General features: G+C 43.3%; 1 protein-coding gene across 1 annotated transcript; it reads right to left on the reverse strand.

The window, feature by feature from the left end:
- Positions 1–983: 983 nt before the first annotated feature.
- LOC120063355 (condensin complex subunit 2-like) lies at positions 984–25,606 on the reverse strand. The gene is made up of 18 exons (XM_039013693.1): positions 25,524–25,606; positions 24,644–24,867; positions 24,446–24,536; positions 22,871–22,963; positions 22,463–22,580; positions 22,100–22,251; positions 16,954–17,143; positions 14,594–14,676; positions 14,139–14,341; positions 10,696–10,841; positions 10,457–10,563; positions 4,598–4,717; positions 4,147–4,251; positions 3,800–3,943; positions 3,465–3,575; positions 2,215–2,291; positions 1,863–1,938; positions 984–1,534 (listed from the first exon to the last, which is right to left on the reverse strand). Exons 2-18 carry the CDS (start codon positions 24,856–24,858, stop codon positions 1,475–1,477), a joined length of 2,091 nt encoding a protein of 696 aa, XP_038869621.1. The 5' UTR covers positions 24,859–24,867; positions 25,524–25,606; the 3' UTR covers positions 984–1,474.
- Positions 25,607–26,761: the final 1,155 nt, after the last annotated feature.

Raw genomic sequence — 26,761 nt, forward strand, 5'->3', positions numbered from 1 at the left:
CAGCCCCCTATCTGCTGTCTGGCCCGATGCCGCGTTCATAACTGGGAACTCGGACATCCCCGAATTCAGTACGTTGAAAACAACTGGGAACTCAGGGGAAAAAACGAGGTCAAATCATGACGTCGGCGATCTTTAGGTCAGAGCTCTAAAATGATGCCCTACATTTTCCGACTTGGAATTCCGAGTTAGATGACCATTAAACTACTTTTCCCAGTTGGAACTCGTTTTCCCCCCGAGTTCACTATTGTCTTGAATGCCCTGAGTCAGGGATTTCGTAGTTGTTTTGAACACAGAATAATGTCCCAGTGATAAAGATAGATCTTGTCTAAAAGGATTGATATCACATGCTGACAGATACTACATATCTGATGCAGGTTCAGTCTCAGACATGCTTTTAGGTCGACAGTTTTGTGTGGTTGCTTGTAGGTAGTTTGCTGTAAGCTTTTGATTTCAAAATCTCATACAGTAGGCCTACATTATATGTAATACAGTGTTAATGCTGGGAATGGACCTATGGAAAACAATTATCTGCTTTACATTCCAAATGTAGTGTGTCATTCAAGATAGGGAAGGGGGGGTGAGAGATTATTGAGGCAGTGTAACAACATACAATACATGCTCAGACAAGTCAGGCTGTATCAACATGCAAACCTCCCTCTACAGCCACCAGATCAATAAGTGAGTGACTCCACCCATCCCAGCAGCTCCTGTTCTACCAGTCATGCTGACGCGGTATCACCCAGCCCGCACACACTGTTAACCCTGACCAACTGGTTTTAAGCCTGTGTCTGCATCCCAAATGGCACCCATTCCATTAGAGCTCTAGTAAAAAGGAGTGCAGTTTGGGACATTCATGACAAGGCTGCAGGGAGTACACTACAATCCAATGGCGCCAGCTGAATGTATAACAAGGTAGAGCATAAATAACCATTACGGTACCTAAAAATAGCTACCTTGCAGTTTGCTTGTACCTGATTCCTGTGTAATGTAGAAAAACAAACTTTTATTTTTGGTATGTACACATTACACAGTCTTGAGGAAGGCAGGAGTGAAGCATTTATATTATTTACAAGTGGAGGCTCATGAGGGGAGGACGACTCATAAAAAATGGCCGGAATGGAATGGTATCAAACACATGGTTTTCATGTGTTTGAAACCATTCCAGACATTATTATGAGCCACTCTCCCCTCAGCAGCCTCCACTGTTATTTACACACAATAGATGTAAAACAAAAAAAGGACAGGTTCAACTGAATGTACAGGTAAATGTGTTTAAAACACTATTCAGGTAATAAACAGATGATTCATTTTTTTTAAAGGGACACTGACTATACATTTCCTAGAAATAACATATTTCACCTAAATATGGCGGGAATGGCCAGGAATTCTTCATATACATAGAAAAGGTGAGAATAAGCAGATTGAGGAGAAAAAGGAAACAAGTCTCTGTTGAAGTCCCATTGTTTAGCCCTTTTCATTGACCTTGCTTGATGACGATATCTGACATGTCGTCCACCTTCACAAGCTCCAAATTCTTTTTAAAGAAAACAGACAATGAATGACAAAAAAAATTGAGTGGCGTGGTTAACTCTTCATTCACGCTCAACTACCAAGTGGAAACAGTCTTGATGCTGACGACTATCTGAAAGATTCATATCAAGTTTATATTTAACACAGACAAAATAAATTGTGCAGATTAAAGGGTTTGTGAATGCTTCCACACACCCGCTCAATTAATAAAAGCTCTAAAAGTTAATAATGTAGATATGTACTACCACTGCATGCCAACATAATAGCCATATCTAGAACCAACTTATTTAAGTAATGACATGGTGCAATAGGTCAGAGAAGTAGCTACTCACCTTCTCATTGGCCAAGTGCAGCAGGGCGACGAACGCCAGGGGCACAGACAGGTTCTGAGCCATGGTGGGGGGCAGGCTGAAGTGACAGCAGAAGGAGAACAATGCATGGCTTTTATTACATTATTTATCAGCACATATGTCCCATCCACATCCCTTTTAGCAAATTAATGTTTGGACCATCACCATCCAAAGTCCCTCAGTTGGCAGTAATGTCTAAATAAATGACATCTCTATCTCACTACTAGTTTAATGAAAAGAAGAAGCAAAACAACTACAATTCTCTTCAATGGCAGCTGAGAAAACACTATAGCCATTTAAGTATGGGCCCAGTGGTGATACTAAGGCTTGGTACCTTTGAAGCAGGGTCTTTGTGGTCTGACTGAAGACTTTCTCCCCAGACACCTCTGAAGTCTCAGCATTCTCCATCTCCTGCTGAGAACAAAACATAACACTGTCAACCACAAGGAAGCAGTCCTGGGTTCAAATACTATTTGAAATCATTTCAAATGTAATTTGTGGTAAATTCAGCTTGGCTGTTGGAATGGAACCAATCGAAAAGTGCAGACCTGGGACTCCTGGCAGACTTAAGCAAACGCTCAAAGTATTTGAAAGCTTTTGAATAGTATTTGAACCCAGGGAAGATTCTCAATGGCGAAAGGTGCATAAAGATGGAGGAATTCAGATTAAGTTATTGTTTTAGCAATACCCACAGTTTTTAAACTACGGCACGGGACATGGTTCAACTTGCCAATAAATCTGCACAATCTACTTTCTCGCTTTTTAAAATGGTCTTGGATCTAGAATCGGAATCAAGTTTACTGTGCTAATGCAGATACAATACAATAGTAAATGGGGAGCACTGTATAACACAGTGAACTTTGCAAATTAGGCATTTGTAGTAAGTATCTTAAGTATCGCCATCTTTATGCAAGTCTGTCCACTCCTCCATGACCCGGAAACTCCATGGTCAAGGAGTGTCAAATTGTTAGTAGGCGAACAGAGGAGTGCTCACCTCCTTGATTACCTACTTCAGCAGAGGATGCACAAGAGTATCCTTTCAGCTTCTAGCACAGAAGTGTTTTAAAATCTGCCACACCCCCATTGAATCAGCTGTTTTCTCATAGGAGAAAAGCACGCACACATTTAAAAACTATATGCTACTTATCCTTTTATCTATAAAATGTCTTTCACATCTAGCCACATTTATTTTGGCATTCCAAAATAAATGTTTGCCCGATTTTCCCGATGAAGCGCGATTGGAGCAGGAGAGTCTCACTTCATACAAGCACATTTGTTTCCTCTCCTTGACTACCTTTTACCTTTTTCAAAAGCAGGTGAGGAGAGGACAGAGGAGAGAAGCGATAGGAGTCGAGCAAAAGCTATTGATATTCTACCTAGGTCTGCAAGGAAGAGGCATGAAGGAAAAAACAACAACATATTAGCCAACCATAGAGGCCAGTCAAAGAGAGGCATGGAGGAAAAAACAACAACATATTAGCCAACCATAGAGGCCAGTCAAAGAGAGGCATGGAGGAAAAAACAACATATTAGCCAACCATAGAGGCCAGTCAAAGAGAGGCATGAAAACACTTTAAAATTGACCTTGGCTGTTTTTTCCAGACTGTCAGTCAGAAGATTCCACATGATGTTCTTAAGCCTCTTCATGTCCATCTTCTTGGCTGTTTTGGCGTAGTTTATCTCAATCTTGTTCACCTGAAATGAAAGGCAAAGCCGGGCTTTAACAACATTTCAAACATGATGCTGCCATTTCAGAGCATTTATACCCTGAAGGCGGCACTGGGTCCCAAAACATTGGTGTTTACCCATTCAATTATTTGGAGAATATTTAGTCTTTATTCATTTCTACACAAATTTCAGAGCATGACACTTGCTGAACACTGGCTCCCCATAACCATTCCCCTTCCCACCAGTCTTACCCGGTGTGGTTCTGGCACCAGGTCGTCCTCCCCATAGGTGGACACGTCGTCATGGTCTTGTGAGGAGGCGAGGTTACTGTCTGCGGAAGGCTGGGTGTCATCTGCACCTCCACTGAAACCTTCACCATCATCACTGTCCCCACCCTATAGAGAGAGTCAAATAGATATGTAGAGAGAGGACGAGAAAGAGATTAGCCAAATAATTACAAAACCAGCTACTAACAAAATAGGGCTGAAGCTATAGAATTAGTGGGGGTAATGATACAGTGGCAAGTTCGATATCTCTGTAGTGGTCTTGACACATAATGGAAACTGTATAAGACTGACACGGGAGTTACAATACAGACCTGCAGGCCAGGGCAGAAGTTGGCTGTGTCGTTGGTGTTGTTGTAGTCGTAGTCTCCGATGCCTTCCAGCTCTCCAGACAACTTCTTCTGGCCCTCTTTACACAACTGACATGGAGCACACACGTTTACTGACATGGAGCACACACGTTTACTGACATGGAGCACACACGTTTACTGACATGGAGCACACACGTTTACTGACATGGAGCACACACGTTTACTGACATAGAACACATGTCAGTGGCATCACAATCTTCACTTTATCAGTTGCACCAGCATATCAGTTCCAATCAGCTACGGTGATGAAGGCCTGACTGTATCTGGTAGCGGCTGAACATTGTTTTAGCACATCACCATGGAGACACAGGACAGGGTCAACTAGTGTGTGTTACATTCATTTCACCCAAAATGTGTTTATTTGATGCTGGTTGTTGTGTACAGGAGGTCTTACTGTGCTGGCAGGTTTGAGGCTGAGTTGGGACAGGGTCTCAGGGGGGAACTGGAAGTCTGCAGCTAGAGTGGTTTTCTTGTTGCTGGTACTGAGGGCTGACTTGATGTTAGTGGTAGCAGCCTGGGAGAACACATTAGGCAGAGGTGAGCGAAAGGTTTGAATCAATGTGTGAGTGGTGAGGAAACTCCTATAGCCACTAAAACCACATTTCCTCAGCTGCAGTGACTAACATTTGAAATTGCATAACTGCCTTATACATAGGCAGGTATTGTCAAGACACTTGACCCCTGTATTAGCATCAAAAGTGATTTACAGAAGTGACTAATACAGTAATTGACAACGGCTCAGAAAACAGGCACTTTAACTTCAGAATGTGACTGCCTACTAGTGATTATAAAATCACATTTAGTCACATGCGCCAAATACAACAGGTGTAGACCTTACAGTGAAATGCTTAAGAGCCCCTAACCAACAATGCAGGAAAAAATAATAATTGAGTAAGAATAAGAAATAAAAGTAACAAGTAATTAAAGAGCAGCAGTAAAATAACAATAGCGAGACTATACATGGGGGTACCGGTACGGTCTCAATGTGCGGGGGCACCGATTAGTTGAGGTAATATGTACATGTAGGTAGAGTTATTAAAGTGACTATGCATAGATGATAACAGAGAGTAGCAGCGGTGTAGGGGGGGGGGGGGGGGGGGGGGGGGGGGCAATGCAAATAGTCTGGGAAGCCATTTGATTAGATGTTCGGGAGTCTTATGGCTTGGTTTTTTTTATTTAACCAGGTAGAATAGTTGAGAACAAGTTCTCATTTACAACTGCGACCTGGCCAAGATAAAGCAAAGCAGTGTGACACAAACAACAGAGTTACACATGGAATAAACAAACATACAATCAATAACACAATAGAGAAAAAGTCTATATACAGTGTGTGCAAATGAGGTAAGATAAGGGCAATAAATAGGCCATAGTGGCAAAATAATTACAATTTAGCAATTAAACACTGGAGTGATAGATGTGCAAAAGATGAATGTGCAAGTAGAGATACTGGGGTGCAAAGGAGTAAAAAATAAATAACAGTATGGGGATGAGGTAGTTGGATGGCCTATTTACAGATGGGCTATGTACAGGTGCAGTGATCTGTGAGCTGCTCTGACAGCTGGTGCTTAAAGTTAGTGAGAAAGATATGGGTCTCCAGCTTCAGTGATTTTTGCAATTCGTTCCAGTCATTGGCAGCAGAGAACTGGAAGGAAAGGCGGCCAAAGGAAGAATTGGCTTTGGGGGTGACCAGTGAGATATACCTGCTGGAGCGAGTGCTACGGGTGGGTGCTGCTATGGTGACCAGTGAGCTGAGATAAGGCGGGGCTTTACCTAGCAAAGACTTATAGATGACCTGGAGCCAGTGGGTTTGGCGACGAATGTGAAGCGAGGGCCAGCCAACGAGAACATACAGGTCGCAGTGGTGGGTAGTATATGGGGCTTTGGTGACAAAACGGATGGCACTGTGATAGCAAATTGGATGCAGTCTGAGTAGAGTGTTGGAGGCTATTTTGTAAATGATGTCGGCGAAGTCAAGGATCATCAAGATAGTCAGTTTTACAAGGGTATGTTTGGCAGCATGAGTGAATGATGCTTTGTTGCGAAATAGGAAGCCGATTCTAGATTTAATTTTGGATTGGAGATGGTTAATGTGAGTCTGGAAGGAGAGTTTACAGTCTAACCAGACACCTAGGTATTTGTAGTTGTCCACATATTCTAAGTCAGAACCGTCCAGGGTAGTGATGCTGGACGGGCGGGCAGCGATCGGTTGAAGAGCATGCATTTAGTTTTACTTGCATTTAAGAGCAGTTGTAGGCCACGGAAGGAGAGTTGTATGGCATTGAAGCTCGTCTGGAGGTTAGTTAACAGTGTCCAAAGAGGGGCCAGATGTATACAGAATGGTGTCGTCTGCGTAGAGGTGGACCAGAGAATCACCAGCAGCAAGAGCGACATCATTGATGTATACAGAGAAAAGAGTTGGCCCGGGCAAAAGCTGTTTAGAAGCCTCTTGGACCTAGACTTGGCGCTCCTGTACCGCTTGCTGTGTGGTAGCAGAGAGAACAGTCTATGACTAGGGTGGCTGGACCCTGACAATTTTTAGGGCCTTCCTCTGATACTGCCTGGTGTAGAGATCCTGGATGGCAGGAAGCTTGGCACCAGTGATGTACTGGGCCGTACGCACTAAACTCTGTAGTGCCTTACGGTCAGAGGCCGAGCAGTTGCCATACCAGGTAGTGATGCAACCAGTCAGGATGCTCTCGGTGGTGCAGCTGTAGAACCTTTTGAGGATCTGAGGACCCATTCCAAATCTTTTCAGTCTCCTGAGGGGGAACAGGTTTTGTTGTGCCCTCTTCACGACTGTCGTGGTGTGCTTGAACTAGGGCTAGGTGATATATATCGTGTGACGATAGAAAATTGTCTATCGTTTCATATTATGCTCTCGTTTATTTCGTTGTGTCGCAAATCACACTCTTTATGGCAATATTTGGACATTTGCAACACAAACAAACATGAAGGGGAGTGAACGTGACACTGAGCACGGAGACCGTACCTAAAAGAGGGGCTACTTCGGTCGCAAGGGCATGGTTTGGGTATGTAAAGTCTGACACGCACCAGAAAACCATCCTCTGCTAAATATGCCGCAGGCCGGTCCCGACAACACGCTCAAACACCACTAACCTCTTACCACCTACGCAAGAATCATGTGAAACAGTATGGAGAGTTTACGGATGAGACCCAAAAAAGTACAGTTGAGTGCTCAAAACAAACTCGACTGACGTTGCAAGAGGCTTTTGCCCGCGGCACACCATATGGCAAAGAATCATGAAGATGAAAGGAGGTAACAGCCGCCGTCACAACTTACATTTGCAAAGACATGGCCCTAATTTACACTGTCGAGAAACGGGGGTTTTGTGAGTTGGTGCTAACACTTGACTCAAGGTACCAAATGCAAATACCTTTTATTTGTTGAGTATAATTCAAAATGTAATAAGAAATAGGCCTTTACATGTGGTCACTTTATATAAACTATTTATTAATTGAATTTACAGAATGTGTCTAACGTGATATGTATCGATTTCTGGATATGAGATTTTGGCCATATCGCCCATCCCTAACTTGGACCATGTAAGTTTGTTGGTGATGTGGACACCAAGGAACTTGAAGCTCTCAACCTGCTCCACTACAGCCCCGTCGATGAGAATGGGGGCGTGCTCGGTCCTCTTTTTCCTGTAGTCCACAAATCATCTCCTTTGTCTTGATCAGGTCGAGGGAGAGGTTTTTGTCCTGGCACCACCCGGCCAGGTCTCTGACCTCCTCCCTATAAGCTGTCTCATCGTTGTCGGTGATCAGGCCTACCACTGTTTTGTCATCGGCAAACTTAATGATGGTATTGGGGTCATGCCTGGCAGTGCAGTCATGAGTGAACAGGCAGTACAGTAGGGGACTGAGCACACACTCCTGAGGGCCCCGTGTTGAGGATCAGCGTGTTGGATGTGTTGTTGCCTACCCATGGTCAGTTGCTCGCAGTACACGTCCAGGTAATCCGTCTGTGAATGTTGATCTTAAGGATCCGCCCCCTTTTTTAAATTTTCGCCTAAAAAGACATACCCAAATCTAACTGCCTGTAGCTCAGGCCCTTAAGCAAGGATATGTATATTCTTGGTACCATTTGAAAGGAAACACTTTGAAGTTTGTGGAAATGTGAAAGGAATGTAGGAGAATAACACAATAGATTTGGTAAAAGATAATACAAAAAAAAAAACAAGTGTTCTTTTGTACCATCATCTTTGAAATCCATAATGTATTATTCCAGCCTAGGTGCAATTTAGATTTTGGCCACTAGATGGCAGCAATGTTTCTGCAACATTTGACTGATCCAATGAACCATTGCATTTCTGTTCAAAATGTTGTATCAAGACAGCCCAAATGTGCCTAATTTGTTTATTAATAACTTTTCATGTTCAAAATTGTGCACTCTCCTCACTCTTTCACTGTAATAGCTACTGTAAATTGGACAGTGCAATTAGCTTAAATTCTTGTTAATCTTCCTGACAATATCAGATATCTAAATTATGTTCTGGGAAATTTTCTTGTACTTACAACCTCATGCTAATCGAATTAGCCTGTGTTCGCTCAACCATCCCGTGGAAGGGACACTGATCCCGAAGAAGTTTTAAAGGTCTTACATCGGCTGCGGAGAGCGTGATCACAGTCTTCCGGAACAGCTGGTGCTCTCATGCATGTTTCAGTGTTATTTGCCTCGAAGCGAGCATAGAAGTAGTTTAGCTCATCTGGTAGGCTCGTGTCACTGGGCAGCTCTCGGCTGTGCTTCCCTTTGTAGTCTAATGGTTTGCAAGCCCTGCCACATCCGACGAACATCAGAGCCTATGTAGTACAATTCGATCTTAGTCCTCTATTGACGCTTTGATGGTTCGTCGGAGGGCATAGCAGGATTTCTTATAAGCTTCCGGGTTAGAGTCACGCTCCTTGAAAGTGGCAGCTTTAGCCTTTAGCTCAGTGCGGATGTTGCCTGTAATCCATGGCTTCTGGTTGGGGTATGTACGTATGTACGTCACTGTGGGGACGACGTCGTCGATGCACTTATTGATGAAGCCAATGACTGATGTGGTGTACTACCCAATGCCATCAGAGGAATCCCAGAACATATTCCAGTCTGCGCTAGCAAAACAGTCCTGTAGCTTAGCATCTGCTTCATCTGACCACTTTTCTTATTGATCTAGGCACTGGTGCTTCCTGCTTTAATTTTTGCTTGTAAGCAGGAATCAGGAGGATAGAATTATGGTCAGATTTGCCAAATGGAGGGCAAGCTTTGTATGCGTCTCTGTGTGTGGAGTAAAAGGTGGTCCAAAGTTTTTTCCCTCTGGTTGCACATTTAACATGCGGATAGAAATTTGGTAAAACTGATTTAAGTTTCCCTGCATTAAAGTCCCCGGCTACTAAGAGCGCCGCCTCTGGGTGAGTGTTTTCCTGTTTGCTTATGGCGGAATACAGCACATTCAGTGCGGTCTTAGTGCCAGCATCGGTCTGCGGTGGTATGTAGACAGCTACGAAAAATACAGCTGAAAAGTCTCTAGGTAGATAGTGTGTTCTACAGCTCATCATGAGATACTCTACCTCAGGCGAGCAAAACCTTGAGACTTCCTTAGATATCGTGCACCAGCTGTTATTTACAAAAATACACTCCACCGCCCCTTGTCTTACCAGATGCCCCTGTTCTGTCCTGCCGATACAGAGTATAACCAGCCAGCTGCATGTTGATGTCGTCGTTCAGTTTTGAATGACCCGTTGGGAGTTTAATCTTCCGCGTAGGTCATCGATTTTATTTTCCAAAGATTGCACGTTTGCTAGCAGAATGGAAGGAAGTTGGGGTTTAGTTGATCGCCTACAAATTCTCAGAAGGCAGGCCGCCCTCTGGCCCCTTTTTCTTCACCTTCTCTTCACGCAAATGACAGGGATCTGGGCCTGTTCCCGGGGAAACAGTATATCATTCAATTCGGGCTTGTCGGGACTAGTTAAAAAGAAAAAAAAGGATTCTGCCAGTTCGTGTTGAGTAATCGCAGTTCTGATGCCAAGAAGTTATTTTCGGACATAAGAGACAGTAGCAGCAACATTATGTACAAAATAAGTTACAAAATAAGTTACAAACAACACAAAGAAACAAACAAAAAACACAATTGGTTTGGAATACGTAAAACGTCATCCTTGTTCTCCGGCGCCATCTTATTTCCGGTTAATGCTCATGGGTGCAGCTCAAACAATAATCAGAGAACTGGAGGGGTTACCAAGGGCTTACTCTAGTGGTGCGGAAGTAGGTTTCAAAGTTGACATGGTCGTTAAAGTCGATTTCAAAGGCCTTCTTAGGCTTCCTCTTGCGACCCTCCTTCTCAGGCATGTTGTCCTCTACACACACACACACAAGCGAGACAGAGGAATGAACAGGTGATATTTAGTGGCCAATGCTGTTAAGGAATTCTCCCAAACACAGATAAAATACATATAAAACATGGCTTTGTGCATACAACCACCACTCACTCTTGTGCAGAGGTTTGAAGCGCCAGTAGCCAGGACCTGCCCAGGTAGCCATGGTCCTAGGGCTGAAGTATGAGTACTCTCTGGGCTGGTTGGACAGCTGCAGACACATGGTGGCTATGTCCCCCTCTCCAATGGGAATCACATCCCTGTGGACAGTCAGCCACACCACAGAATGACATTAAAATACATGGCCAGCAGCATACCACCCTACATCCCACTGCTGGCTTGCCTCTGAAGCTAAGCAGGGTTGGTTCTGGTCGGTCCCTGGATGTGAGACCAGATGCTGCTGGAAGTGGTGTTGGAGGGCCAGTAGGAGGCACTCTTTCCTCTGATAAAAATAAATAAAAGCCAATCCCCCTGTGCAGTGATTGGGGACATTGCCCTGTGTATGGTACCGTCTTTCAGATGGGACGTTAAATGAGTGTCCTGACTGTGGTCACCAAAGATCCCACGGCATTTATTGTACGAGTAGGGGTGTTAACCCCGGTGTCCTTGCTAAATCCCCAATCTGGCCTGCATACTCTCATGGCCACCTAATCGTCTAATTGGCTCATCCATCTCCCCTGTAACTATTGCCCAAGATGGAAAAGAAACATCAGTTTCATATTTAAACCTAGACTGAGAAAAATATGGATTTAATAAACACATCTTCAGTTAATCCAATTACTTTTGCTCGGATAAGTAACTCCAATTCTAAAGCCTGCCTGGACCTAAGTCAAGGAGTAGAGTAGAGCTTTTTCTGTCGAGTCAAATTGTTTCCCTTCATTCATCCAGACATCTAAACAGGATATTTAATGGGTTTGGGTGTGTTACCGTCATAACAGTTTTGAAACACTCAGGACATCATGGTACACACAACAACAACACACACCACAACAACAACAAAACTAGAGACAGAACAAGGTCAATTCAAGCTACCGGACCGGTTTCCTTGTGGGATACCGTTCCTCATGAAACATCCCTGGGATCCTCTATGGCAGGTATTCCCAAACTGGGGTACGCATAATGCTGTCTGGGATACGCCAAATAAAAATGTGATTCACACGTGTGTGTGTGTATATATATATACACAAAATATAAATTGGCTGTTTGAAAATGTGAAGATTTTTATATACACACACACACACACACACACACACACACACACACACACACACACACACACACACACACACACACACACACACATATAAAATCTTCACATTTTCAAACAGCCAATTTATATTTCCGAAAGGAGCTATACATTTGGGTGAGGTTTTTTCCCCCTCTTTCGAGTAGCCTCATTTCACTGCCCAAAATAAAATTAAACCATCTAGGGTTCAGCGAAATAACATCAAATACAGGTAGCCTAGTCAGAAAATGTACATACAATCACATTAACCGTTACTCTCCCGTGGGTGAAACCTTCACTCTTGCGCAGATATTTAGAAACAAAACATGCCAATTTGAAAAAAACAACACAGGAGTTTGAGCGAGAATTAAGATGACTTTCGAGTAGTAAGACATGTATAAAAGCAACAGATACCATTAATAAGACGGGGCTAGAAGTGTCTTATATGGTGAGCTACCGAGTGGCAAGGACAGGCAAGCCCCATACTATTGTGGAGGACTTCATTCTTCCTGCTGCAGTGGATATGGCTGGGACAATGCTGGGAGAAAAGGCCAATAAAACTATACAGACAATGCCTTCATCAAACAACACTGTTTCAAAACATCTCCATCCATGTTACTGATGTGTCGTGAAACAATTACTGCTTCGCATACAAGCCAGTGAATTCTATGCGTTACAGCTGGATGAGTCAACAGACGTGGCGGGCCTGGCACAGCTCCTGGTATATGTCCGTTACGTTTATGGGGGGTCAATTAAGGAAGACATCCTCTTCTGCAAACCAGGACAACAGGAGAGGTTATTTTTTAAATTACTGGACAGCTTTGTGACATCAAATGGACTTGTGATCAAGATGTGTTGGCATCTGTACTGATGGCGCAAAAGCCATGACAGGGGGACATAGTGGAGTGGTAACACGCGTGCAAGCATTTGCTCCTGATGTCACTTGGGTACACTGCAGTATCCACCGAGAGGCTCTTGCTGCCAAGGGAATGCCTGACAGCTTGAAAGACCTTTCGGACACTACAGTGAAAATGACTAACTTTGTTAAAGCAAGGCCCCTGAACTTGTGTATTTTCTGCATTATGCAATGATATGGGCAGCGACCATGTAATGTTTTTACAACATACAGAAGTGCGCTGGTTATCAAGGGGCAAATTATTGACCCGTTTTTTAAAATTGAGAGACGAGCTTAAAGTTCTCTTTACTGACCATAATTTTCACTTGTCTGACTGCTTGCATGATGACGAGTTAATCACATGACTGGCCTATCTGGGTGATGTTTTTTCTCACCTGAATGATCTGAATCTAGGATTACAGGGACTCTCCGCAACTATATTCAATGTGCAGGACAAAATTGAGGCTATGATTAAGAAGTTGGAGCTCTTCTCTGTCTGCATTAACAAGGACAACACACAGGTCTTTCCGTCATTGTATGATTTTTTTTGTGTGCAAATGAACTCAAGCTTACGGACAATGTCAAATGTGACATAGCGAAGCACCTGAGTGAGTTGGGTGCGCAATTACGCAGGTACTTTCCCGGAATGGACGACACAAACAACTGGATTCGTTATCCCTTTCATGCCCTGCCTCCAGTCCACTTACAAATATCTGAACAAGAGCCTCATTGAAATTGCAGCAAGCTGTTCTGTGAAAATTGAATTTAAATCAGAAGCCACTGCAGATTTCTGGATAGGGCTGCGCTCAGAGTATCCTGCCTTAGCAAATCGCGCGGTTAAGACACCGATGCCCTTTGCAACCACGCACCTATGTGAGAGTGGATGCTCGGCCCTCAAAAGCATGAAAACTAAATACAGGCAGACTGCGTGTGGAAAATTATTTAAGAGTGAGACTCTCTCCAATTCAACATTGCAGAGTTATGTGCTTCCTTTCAAGCACACCCTTCACTAACCTGTGGTGAGTTATTCACCAATTTTGATGAACAAATGTTTTTATATGCAAGATGGCTAAATATAGAGCAAAATTATTGATTATTATTATTATATAATTATTTGTGCCCTGGTTCTATAAGAGCTCTTTGTCACTTCCCACGAGCCAGGTTGTGACCAAAACTCACACTCATTCTTATGTTTAATAAATGTATCGTATAGTATAGTGTGTGTATGGTAGGCTTACAATGATGGCAAAAAACAACATTTGAGAATGCGCTGACCCTGGTGCTAGAGGGGGTACACAGCTGGAGGTTGAATGTTTGAAGGGGTACGGGACTATAAAGTGTTTGGGAACCACTGCTCAACGGGTATAAACAAGCAGAGTACCAACAAACGCCCCCAGGTTGTTACCACCCTGTAACAAACACCCTCAGTACACTCACCTTCCTCTCCCCGGCCCTCCAGCCTTACATCCATCCTTGTGTTCCTTGGAGCCCTCTCCACCATAGTCCCCCTGACCCTCCTCATAGTCTCCATCAAAATCATCCCCAAAATCCTGACACTCCTCCTCATCCGGCTCCGGTTCTGCGTTCCGGTCAAACATGTGATCCCCCTGCTTCATCTTCTCCAGCATCTGGTTCATGGTCTGTAATAGAAGAACGATTTATATAGAGACTGTAGGGCTATATGACTACTGTATCAACGCAATACCTCCAATCTGTATCATTTCCAAACTAAAATAAAGACGTGTGCTTCCCAAATGGCACCCTATTCCCTATATCATGCACTATATTTGACCAGGGCCCATAGATTCCTGGTCAGTAGTGTGCACTATATAGGAAATAGGGTGCCATTTGGGATGCAGACTGTGTATATTGCCAGTGTATGTTGCTCTCACCTGGTCAGGGTTCCAGCTGGTGAAAGAGAAGTCTGCCAGGGAGGGGCAGATGGAGCTCTTCTCCTGGGTCTGCTGGAGACCACCTGTCCAGTCACACAATCATTTCATGAATGATACCATTAAATCGGAATATGTAGGCCAACTGCCAATCATTTACAGCAGTGTTTCTTAATCCTGGTTCTGGGGGGGTGCACATTTTTGTTTTGTCCTCGCACTACATACCCGATTCCACTAACAGACTCATCATCATACCTTAGATTAGTGGAATCAGGAGTGTAGTGCAAAACAAAAATGTGAACCATTTTGGGTCCCCAGGACCAGGATTGAGAAACACTGCCTTACAGCATCACTCAACAATCAACACAACCATCTATAGGCTCTGTGAAAATCTAGAGATACTATGCCAGACTACAGCAAAAACAGCCCAGGGGTCATATGTATTCATGTGTCTCAGAGTAGGAGCAGTGCTTAATTTAATCTGGATTCTGCTGCAACAGGATCCGGCACTTCACCGTTTCGTTTCGGAACCTATTTGCCAGGATTCAGTACCTGTCATGGTAAGAAAAATTATTTTCACTGTTTTCAATGTAAAAATGAAAGTTTACTCCACTAGATTTCTTCTGCCCCCTAACATATGTGATGTGAAAACATGCCTGATATTCAAAGAATTGATTTGTGTGGGCCGGCCCGGGTTTTTGCGCAACATTGTAGCCTATATAGACCAACGCACGTGGCCATTGCTGTGGTGAGAGAAAGAAACACGCCTGTATCTTACACTACATTATTTATTTCCGTATAGAACCATAGCCGCAAGAATTGTGCTGGAGGTGCCGCAGCACCCCTGATAAATGTTCATGTATTTACCAAAGTTAAAGAATTATTGCCGTCCGTTCAGAAATAAAGAGTAGGCCTATAATTTAGCCATAGAGGATCAATAACTTATTTCTTTTTTAATTAATAGCATAGCTGTGGATTGTGTGTAGCCCAATCACAACACAAGCCAAAAGACTGCTGAACAGTTCATCAAATGGCTATCCGGACAATTTACATTGACCCCCTTTTATTTATTAATCTTAATTGTTTTGCACCGCCTCTATGCACACTCACTAGACTCTACCCACACACGCTCACATGCATACTGATGCCACACACACACACTTTCACATACGCTGCTGCTACTCTGTTGATTATATATCCTGATTGCCTAGTCACTTTTACCTCTACCCACATGTACATACTGTATTACCTCAACTACCTCGTACCCCTGCACATTGACTCGGTACTGGTACTCCTTGTACATAGTCTTTTTGTTGTTACTATTTCCTTTTTATTTAGAAAATATATTTGTCTTACTTTTTAACTTTTGCATTGTTGGTTAGGGGCTTGTAAGTAAGCATTTCACTGTAAAGTCTACACCTGTTGTTTTCGGCGCATGTGACAAATAAAATGTGATTTGATGCCTACAGTCTGGAACGAGCAGTAAATCTGTAAGTGAACAGCATGCAGCCAAAACAGGCCTTTAGCAATAATTTCAAATACAATCTCAGGAAAACACAGGTTGTAAAGCAAATGGATCCTGCTGAAAAGACTAATATATGTCTACCAAGTCAACTATCAACTTCCAAATAGACCTATTGAGTGAACTTCATTGTTTTACAAAGTAAAACGAGAGAGAAAAGCTTTGGCACGAGCACATCAACCATCACCGGTGAGTGAGCTGCACATCATTGGGTGAGTCAGTGAAACTGGAAAGCTTTTTAAGACTAATTTCCTTTTCATATTGTACAATATGTGTGTCTCCACACACCTAAGCCTAGGCTATTGATGGATTCAAGACAAGGTCATTTTTATTGATGTCAGATTCTTAGTTTGTATCTAGAAATTCCAATAACTTGTTGGGTATTAAATATTCTGCTAAAGTCGCGAGTCATCTAAAATGATATAGAATTGCATGAACCGAGTTTATGAAAGACCAAATTTTTCTCGGATCCCAGGCTACAAAATGGTCCCCCATGTGTGCAACTTCTGCAAATCACCTCTACTGCGCTATGCCAGTATGCAAAAGCGATAATGCATCCGATGCTTTATTATGAAGGTGAAAGCATTTTTTTATGCGTTCCGGTACCTCAGAGCCCCCCAGGTCACCCCTCTCTCAGGCTCACTTTGATCAGGCACCTCCCAATTGACAAATTAAGCACTGAGTAGGAATGCTGTTCTAGGATCAGGCTCCCATTGTACACATAATCGTATACATTGTGATCTAAAAGGCAAAACTGCTAAATCAAACTTTTACTCTGAGGTACTTGCTACATATGTCCCCGGATCAAAGTGTGATGCTGACGTGACCCAGTCAATGTTACCTGTGAAGGGCTGCGCAGGGACGTGCTGCGGAGGAGACTGGGAGCAGGAGTGAGTGGAGTGCAGCAGGGTCATGTGGGAGGGGAAGAGCAGCTCACAGCGACTGTCTTCACTGAACAGCACTGACAGGAAGACACCTGCTGTGCTGCTCTCATCGAAGGACGACGCCATGCGCTGGAACATGGGGTCCACCTGGAGTTGGAGGGGTGGGATGATAATGAGGAGAATATTGGTGAGCTTACCATGTGTGAGTTTTGTAGGAACTTTCACAATCCTGTCTGGATCCAAACTCTCAGTAAATATCATAAGTCCTCTGGCTTTGTATTTATTATAGATCCCCATAAGCTGCTACCAATGCAGCAGCTACTCTTCCTGGGGTCCGGCAAAAGGCAGTTATACAATTTTAATAACATTACAATACATTCATAACAGATTACACAAATCAAATTTCATTGGTCACATACACATGGTTATCAGATGTTAATGCGAGTGTAGCGAAATGCTTGTGCTTCTAGTTCCGACAGTGCAGTAATATCTAACAATTAAACAACAACTACCTAATACACATACATCTAAAGGGATGGAATAAGAATATGTACATATAAATACAGTGGGGAGAAGAAGTATTTGATACACTGCCGATTTTGCAGGTTTTCCTACTTACAAAGCATGTAGAGGTCTGTAATTTTTATCATAGGTACACGTCAACTGTGAGAGACAGAATCTAAAACAAAAATCCAGAAAATCACATTGTATGATTTTTAAGTAATTAATTTGCATTTTATTGCATGACATAAGTATTTGATCACCTACCAACCAGTAAGAATTCCAGCTCTCACAGACCTGTTAGTTTTTCTTTAAGAAGCCCCCCTGTTCTCCACTCATTACCTGTGCACCTGTTTGAACTCGTTACCTGTATAAAAGACACCTGTCCACACACTCAATCAAACAGACTCCAACCTCTCCACAATGGCCAAGACCAGAGAGCTGTGTAAGGACATCAGGGGTAAAATTGTAGACCTGCACAAGGCTGGGATGGGCTACAGGAAAATAGGCAAGCAGCTTGGTGAGAAGGCAACAACTGTTGGCGCAATTATTAGAAAATGGAAGAAGTTCAAGATGACGGTCAATCACCCTCGGTCTGGGGCTCCATGCAAGATCTCACCTCGTGGGGCATCAATGATCATGAGGAAGGTGAGGGATCAGCCCAGAACTACACGGCAGGACCTGGTCAATGACCTGAAGAGAGCTGGGACCACAGTCTCAAAGAAAACCATCAGTAACACACTACGCCGTCATGGATTAAAATCCTGCAGCGCACGCAAGGTCCCCCTGCTCAAGCCAGCACATGTCCAGGCCCGTCTGAAGTTTGCCAATGACCATCTGGATGATCCAGAGGAGGAATGGGAGAAGGTAATGTGGTCTGATGAGACAAAAATAGAGCTTTTGTCTAAACTCCACTCGCCGTGTTTGGAGGGAGAAGAAGGATGAGTACAACCCCAAGAACACCATCCCAACTGTGAAGCATGGAGGTGGAAACATCATTCTTTGGGATGCTTTTCTGTAAAGGGAACAGGACGACTGCACCGTATTGAGGGGAGGATGGATGGGGCCATGTATCGCGAAATCTTGGCCAACAACCTCCTTCCCTCAGTAAGAGCATTGAAGATGGGTCGTGGCTGGGACTTCCAGCATGACAACGACCCGAAACACACAGCCAGGGCAACTAAGGAGTGGCTCCGTAAGAAGCATCTCAAGGTCCTGGAGTGGCCTAGCCAGTCTCCAGACCTGAACCCAATAGAAAATCTTTGGAGGGAGCTGAAAGTCAGTATTGCCCAGCGACAGCCCCGAAACCTGAAGGATCTGGAGAAGGTCTGTATGGAGGAGTGGTCCAAAATCCCTGCTGCAGTGTGTGCAAACCTGGTCAAGAACTACAGGAAACATATGATCTCTGTAATTGCAAACAAAGGTTTCTGTACCAAATATTAAGTTCTGCTTTTCTGATGTATCAAATACTTATGTCACGCAATAAAATGCAAATGAATTACTTAAAAATCATACAATATGATTTTCTGGATTTTTGTTTTAGATTCCGTCTCTCACAGTTGAAGTGTACCTATGATAAAAATTACAGACTTCTACATGCTTTGTAAGTAGGAAAACCCGCAAAATCGGCAGTGTATCAAATACTTATTCTCCCCACTGTATACGGATGAGCGATGACCGAGCGGCATAGGCAAGATGCAATAGATTGTATAAGATGCAGTATATACACATGAGTTGACTTATGTAAGATAATGTTAACATTATTAAAGTGGCATTATTTAAAGTGACTAGTGATTTGAGTCTCTATGTAGGCAGCAGCCGCTCTGTGTTAGTGATGGCTGTTTAGCAGTCTGATGGCCTTGAGATAACCGTTTTTCACCTGTACTGACATCGCCTTCTGGATGGTAGCGTGGTAAACAGGCAGTGGTTCGGGTTGTTGTTGTCCTTGATGATCTTTTTGGCCTTCCTGTGACATCGGTGCTTTAGGTGTCCTGGTGGGAATGTAGTTTGCCCCCGGTGATGCGTTGTGCAGACCGCACCACCCTCTGGAGAGCCTTGCGGTTGAGGGCGGTGCAGTTGCCGTACCAGGCGGGGATACAGCCTGACAGGATGCTCTCAATTGCCCATCATTAAAAGTTTGCCAGGGTTTTAGGTGACAAGCAAAATGTATTCAGCCTCCGGAGGCTGAAGAGGCACTGTTGCGCCTTCACCACACAGTCTGTGTGGGTGGACCATTTCAGTTAGTCTGTGATGTGCACGCCGAGGAGCTTAAAACTTTCCACCTTCTCCACTGCTGTCACGCCGATGTGGATAGAGGGGTGCTCCCTCTGCTGTTTCCTGAAGTCCACGATCATCTCCTTTGTTTTGTTGACGTTGAGTGAGGTTGTTTTCCTGACACCACACTCCGAGTGCCCTCACCTCCTCCCTGTTGGCTGTCTCGTCGTTGTTGGTAATCAAGCCCACTACTGTTGTGTCGTCTGCAAACTTGATGATTGAGTTGGAGGCGTGCATGGCCACACATGTAAGGTGGAGGTGATCCTTGACTAGTCTCTCAAAGCACTTCATGATGACAGAAGTGAGTGCTACGATAGTCATTTAGTTCAAATATCTTTGCTTTCCTGGGTACAGGAACAACGGTGGCCATCTTGAAGCATGTGGGGACAGCAGACTGGGATAGGGAGCGATTGAATATGTCCGTAAGAACACTAGCCAGCTGGTCTGCGCATGCTCTGAGGACGCAGCTAGGGATGCTGTCTGGGCCAGCAGCCTTGCGAGGGTTAACATGTTAAAATGTCTATTGTCAGCCACGGAGAAGGAGAGGCCCGCAGTCCTTGGTAGCGGGCCGCGTCGGTGGCACTGTATTATCCTCAACGCGGCCAAAGAAGGTGTTTCGTTTGTCTGGAAGCAAGACGTTGTCCGTGACGTAGCTGGTTTTCTTTTTGTAGTCCGTAACTGCCTGTAGACCCTGCCACATATGTCTCGTGTCTGAGCCGTTGAATTGCGACTCCACTTTTTCCCTATACCAACATGTCGGTTGTTTGATTGCCTTGCGGAGGGAATAAATACACTGTTTATATTCAGCCATGTTCCCAGTCATCTTTCAGACAGCAGCTCACAACACCTGGTGTGTGCCCTCAGGCCCCCACTCCACTACCAAATATCTACAACACAAAATCCATGTGTACTTGTGTGTATAGTGAGTATGTTATTGTGTGTGTATGCATGTGTCTGTGCCTATGTTTGTGTTGCTTCACAGTCCCCGCTGTTCCATAAGGTGTATTTTTATCTGTTTTTTATTTTATTTTTTAAAATCTGATTCTACTGCTTGCATCAGTTACCTGATGTGGAATAGAATTCCATGTAGCCATGGCTCTATGTAGTACTGTGCGCCTCCCATAGTCTGTTCTGGACTTGGACAGTGAAGAGACCTCTGGTGGCACGTCTTGTGGGGTATGCATGGGTGTCTGAGCTGTGTGCTAGTCGTTTAGACAGAGAGCTCTGTGCTTTCAACATGCCAATACCTCCCATAAATACAATTAGTGATTAAGTTAATCTCTCCTCCACTTTGAGCCAGGAGAGATTCATGTTTGCTCTCTGTGTACATCCAAGGGCCAGCCATGCTGCCCTGTTCTGAGCCAATTGCAATTTTTCTAACTCCCTCTTTGTGGCACCTGACCACACGACTGAACAGTAGTCCAGGTGCGACAAAACTAGGGCCTGTAGGACCTGCCTTGTTTATAGTGCTGTTAAGGTAGAGCAGTGCTTTATTATGGACAGACTTCTCCCCATATTAGCTACTGTTGTATCAATATGTTTTAACCATGACAGTTTACAATCCAGGGTTACTCCAAGCAGTTTAGTCACTTCAACGTGCTCAATTTCCAGTGGCATGTCATTAGTAAAGATTGAAAAAAGTAAGGGGCCTAGACAGCTGCCCTGGGGAATTCCTGATGCTACCTGGATTATGTTGGTGAGGCTTCCGTTAAAGAACACTCTCTATGTTCTGTTAGCCGGATAACTGTTTATCCACAATATCGCAGGGGGTGCAAAGCTATAACGCATACGTTTTTCCAGTAGCAGACTATGATCAATAATGTCAAAAGCCCACTGAAGTCTAACAAAGCAGCCCCCACAATATTTATCATTAATTTCTCTCAGCCAATCATCAATCATTTGTGTAAGTGCTGTGCTTGTTGAATGTCCTTCCCTATAAGCATGCTGAAAGTCTGTTGTCAATTTGTTTACTGTAAAATAGCATTGTATCCGGTCCAAAAAAAAAATCAAAACTTTACTAAGGCTTGGTAAGAGGCTGATTGGGTGGCTATTTGAGCCAGTCATTCCGCTATTCTTAGGTGGCAGAATTACTTTTGCTTCCCTCCAGGCCTGATGGCATACACTTTATAGTAATACAATAATAACAATTATTTCACCTCTTCCACACTCACTTTACAAAATTCAAAAGGCTTTCCGCACCAATTCCATTTATATTCCGAGTTTGGCTATGTGTCTCAAAATTGTCCAGGTAACGCCACATCAAACCTCACAGGCATTGCCTGGTCCTTTACCGCAGGCTATTCCTGGAGCAGGAAAACCATCACTTACCTCAAACTTCCTCTCTGACTCAGAGCTGTTGATGTTGCTCAGGTTCTGCTCCACAGTCTTTTTGGGAGGCCTCTTCTTCTTCACCACCTGCTTGGCAGCCAGCTCTCTTGCAGCACCCTCCTCCATCTCTCCCCCATCTCCTGCTCCATGCTCTATACGCATAGGAAAAGGTCAGAGCCTGATCTTTTATTGACAACAATTATTATTATTTTTACGACAGAGCAAGTCACAGTATGGCACCATATTCCCTATATAGTGCACTACGCTGTGGACCATGGTCAAACGTAGTGCACTATAAAGGGAATAGTTTGCCATTTGGGACACACAGACAGTGTATGGATGTTATAGTTAAGAGGCTCTCACCTTCCCCAGGCTTGGTCTCAGCACCCAGTCCTCCCAGTACTCTGTATGCATCAGCATGGACAGCATCCACTCGGACTGCGTAAATCTTGGTGCTTGCGTCCAAGGTACCCGCTGCCACCTTGGCAAGGACAGAGAAAAACACATTATTTCATACAGCCAACAGACGCTAGGCCCATAAAGTGAAATGACCAGTCTGTCATCAATATACTCCATTAGTTTGGAATAAGCCTATAAAAACAAACAATGTATATCTTAAGTGGTTGCGCTACAATCTTATTTCTTCATTAGTAGATTATACTTTAATCTCCTCAATAGTAGCACAAATCTGAAGTTTTGTGATGAGTAAATTTAAAGAGACATAAGAAACAGAAACTACAATAAAGGAATAATTAATGTATCAAGCCATACCTTGAAATTTGTGAGCTCAGAATCCTTCTGTTTGAGGATGTCAGCCATGTAGTCAATCAGGTGGAGACCAAAGGCATTTTTGGTGGTAATTTTCTACAAAAATAGGACAAAGTTTTGTGAATCTGAGACGCCAGTTTCCAATAACCTGCATGGTTGGAGATACAGTGCCTTCAGAAAGTATTCACACCCCTCGACTTTTCCCACATTTTGTTCTGTTATAGCCTGAATTTAAAATGGATTAAATTGAGATTGTGTGTCACTAGCCTGCCTACAGACAATACCACATAATGTCAAGGTGGAATTATGTTTTTATTTTTGCAAATTAATAACAAAAATTACATCGGAAATGTCTTGAGTCAATAAGCATTCAACCGCTTTGTTATGGCAAGCCCAAAGAAGTTCAGGAGTAATAATTTGCTTAACCAGTCACATAATAAGTTGCATGGACTCACTGTGTGCAATAGTGTTTAACATGATTTTTGAATGACTACCTCAATCTCTGTACCCCACACATACAGATAACTGTAAGGTCCTTCAACCAAGCAGTGAATTTCAAACACAGATTCAACCACAAAACCAGGGAGTTTTTCCAATGCCTTGCAAAGAAGGGCATCTATTGGTAGATGGGTAAAAATAAAAAAAGCAGACATTGAATATCCCTTCGAGCATGGTGAAGTTATTCATTATTAATTACACTTTATATCAATACACCCAATCACTACAAAGATACAGAAGTCCTTCCTAACTCAGTTCCCGAAGAGGAAGGAAACCGCTCAGGGATTTCACCATGAGCCCAAATGTGAGTTTAAAACAGTTACAGTTTAATGGCTGTGATAGGACAAAACTGAGGATAGATCAACAACATTGTAGTTACTCCACAAACACTAACCTAATTGACAAAGTGAAAAGAAGGATGCCTGCACAGAATAATATTCCAAAACATGCATCCTGTTTGCAATAAGGTAACAAAGTACAACTGCAAAATATTTGGCAAAGAAATTACCTTTATGTCCTGAATATAAAGCGTTATGTTTGGGGCACATTGAACACAACATATCACTGAGTAGCACTCTTCATTTTTCCCAAGGCTGTATCATGTTATGGGTATGCTTGTCATTGGCAAGGACTAGGGAGCTTTTTAGGATACAAATAAACAGAAGCACTAAGCACAACCATAAAGGAACAGAGCTGAAAAATAATAAGGTGCAAATGTTGTACAATCCAGGTTTGCTAAGTTCTTATAGACTCTTCCAGAAAGACACACAGCTAAAATTGCTGCCAAATGTGATTGTAACTTGTACTGAGTTAGGGCTGTCATGAAAAAAACACATTTCCACTTTGTCATTATGAGTGTGTAAATAGGTGAGAATTTATTTTATTTTATTTATTTTGAATTCAGGCTGTAACAAAATGTGGAATAAGTCAAGGGGTATGAATACTTTCTGAAGGAAACATATGACGCCATAAGAAATGACTAGGAGCGAGAACATCACATCAACATTTCCTTGGGATGTATTCTGCCCCTCTTAGAAAAGTGTCTGTTAACGGCAGTATATGCATGCACGTGCTGCTTACATTTTCAGTGGAGAGCTTGATGCAGGTGGAGTAATGCTCTGAGATCTGTGCATTTGACAGTATGGGCACAGCAGCAGGGGTCCCCGTGGTGCTGAACACAAACACAAGGATTGTCTCTTACAAAGGTCTAAATCAATAGAACACCTGTCAAGATGTAGTACTAAAGGAGATTACTGGCAGAGAGAGGGCTTGTCCTACCTATGAGAGGTAGATTCATTAAATGAGGAGTCAGCGGCAGCTTGCAAGTCAATGACCCGGGATCTGCGCCTCTGACGCCGCTCTAGCTCATCATCGTTTCCCTCGAAAGATGCGAAGAGCGGGGTGCTGCTCGCGGCAGGAGAGGCGCCCCTGTGCTTCAGGGACGGTGAGGCCCACTGACGCACCCGGGAAAGGGGTGAGGACGATGAGCTCATCGTGACTGCCTGGGGGGAGAGGGACACAGAGATGTACATTAAGTTCTTTATTCCTCTCTGCTCCCTGAAGTTGCATTTATTAAAATGAGTTATACTGTCGGTACAGTAACGTTAGCTGTTGGATATTTGATCATAGGAGCCTAGCTATCTAACGTTACGAAAGCAAAGGCAGCTTGATTTTTTTTTTTAAAGCAATCCTAAATTAACAACGTTTTTGTTGTTGGCCACCTGTAAACAAAGTAATTTTAGTTAGCACTTGGGCTGGCAAAGCTAAACCTAGTCAGCCTAAATACAGGAAGGTATCGTTTGTGATTGTTGGTAGCTTTGATACTATCGTTAACGTTACCTAGTTAGCCAACTTTTTAGTTAGCTAAAAACATAACTGGATTAGATAGATAACTTGCTATATCTGATATCAATAAACTAGTTAAGTTAGCTAAAGTTAGTTAAGGTTGGTGTGGGTATAATTTGTGTAACGTTCCAACAGGAATCTGTTCCAAAAACTTCGTAAATAACAAGGATGCTAACTAAAATTAGCTAATTTGCAATACCCAACAAGGATGTTAACTAAAATTTGTTTATTTGCCATACCCAGATTTTGTTTATGCTAGCTAACGTTGCTGTATGAAAACAAAAGCTGTAACTAGATTGAATTCGTACATTACCTCGATTATTTCCAAAGCTTCTGGAACAGTGAACTGTTTCTTTATAGATAGCTACATTAAAATGAAAACAAAGCGTGTTTTGCTTTGTAGGAATGCACTTTTGTTCCTGATCAGATTTTAAAATGTGCGCCGAAGGGTTTACGTAACGACAGTGTGCATTACCATGTTGAATCGACACTCGACTCCGCCCCATTGAGGTAGCTCCGCCAATACCACATTTTGTGTTTAGACACCCGATTAGCCACCAATCACCCCATTAAAAGGTGGAAACATTTTACCAATCACACCATTGTTTCCACCTTTTAATGGGGTGATTGGTGACTAATCGGGTGGTTTAGAAGATGACAAACTGGGGGAGTGTTACCGAGGTGCCGAAAAACTTTTTGAGGGGACATTTCTACCATTAAATATTTTCTCTGGTGTTTTATCTCCAGAGTGGGTGACCCACCTGCGGTGCAGAGTCCTCTCTCTAATTAAAAATATTTGACCAAGTTGTGTCCCCAAATGGCACCATATTCCAGAGCAAATCAAAATGTATTTGTCACATACATTAGCAGATGTTAATGCGAGTGTAGCGAAATGCTTGTGCTTCTAGTTCCGACAATGCAGTAATAACCAACGAGTAATCTAACCTAACAATTTCACAACAACTACCTTATACACACAAGTGTAAAGGAATGAAGAATATGTACATAAAAATATATGAATGAGTGATGGTACAGAACAGCATAGGCAAGATGCAGTAGATGGTATCGAGTACAGTATATACATATGAGATGAGTAATGTAGGGTATGTAAACATATAAAAGTGGCATTGTTTAAAGTGTCTAGTGATACATGTAACGGATGTGAAATGGCTAGCTAGTTAGCGGGTACGCGCTAATAGCGTTTCAATCAGTTACGTCACTTGCTCTGAAACCTAGAAGTAGTGTTGCACCTTGCTCTGCAAGGGCCGTGGCCTTTGTGGAGCGATGGGTAACGATGCTTCGTGGGCGACCGTTGTTGATGTGTGCAGAGGGTCCCTGGTTCGCGCCCGTGTCGGGGCGAGGGGACGGTTTAAAGTTATACTGTTACATTGATGCTGTTGACCCGGATCACTGGTTGCTGCGGAAAAGGAGGAGGTTGAAAGGGGGGTGAGTGTAACGGATGTGAAATGGCTAGCTAGTTAGCGGGTACGCGCTAATAGCGTTTCAATCAGTTACGTCACTTGCTCTGAAACCTAGAAGTAGTGTTGCACC

This window comes from Salvelinus namaycush, chromosome 18, assembly GCF_016432855.1.
Source record: "Salvelinus namaycush isolate Seneca chromosome 18, SaNama_1.0, whole genome shotgun sequence".
NCBI lineage: Eukaryota > Metazoa > Chordata > Actinopteri > Salmoniformes > Salmonidae > Salvelinus > Salvelinus namaycush.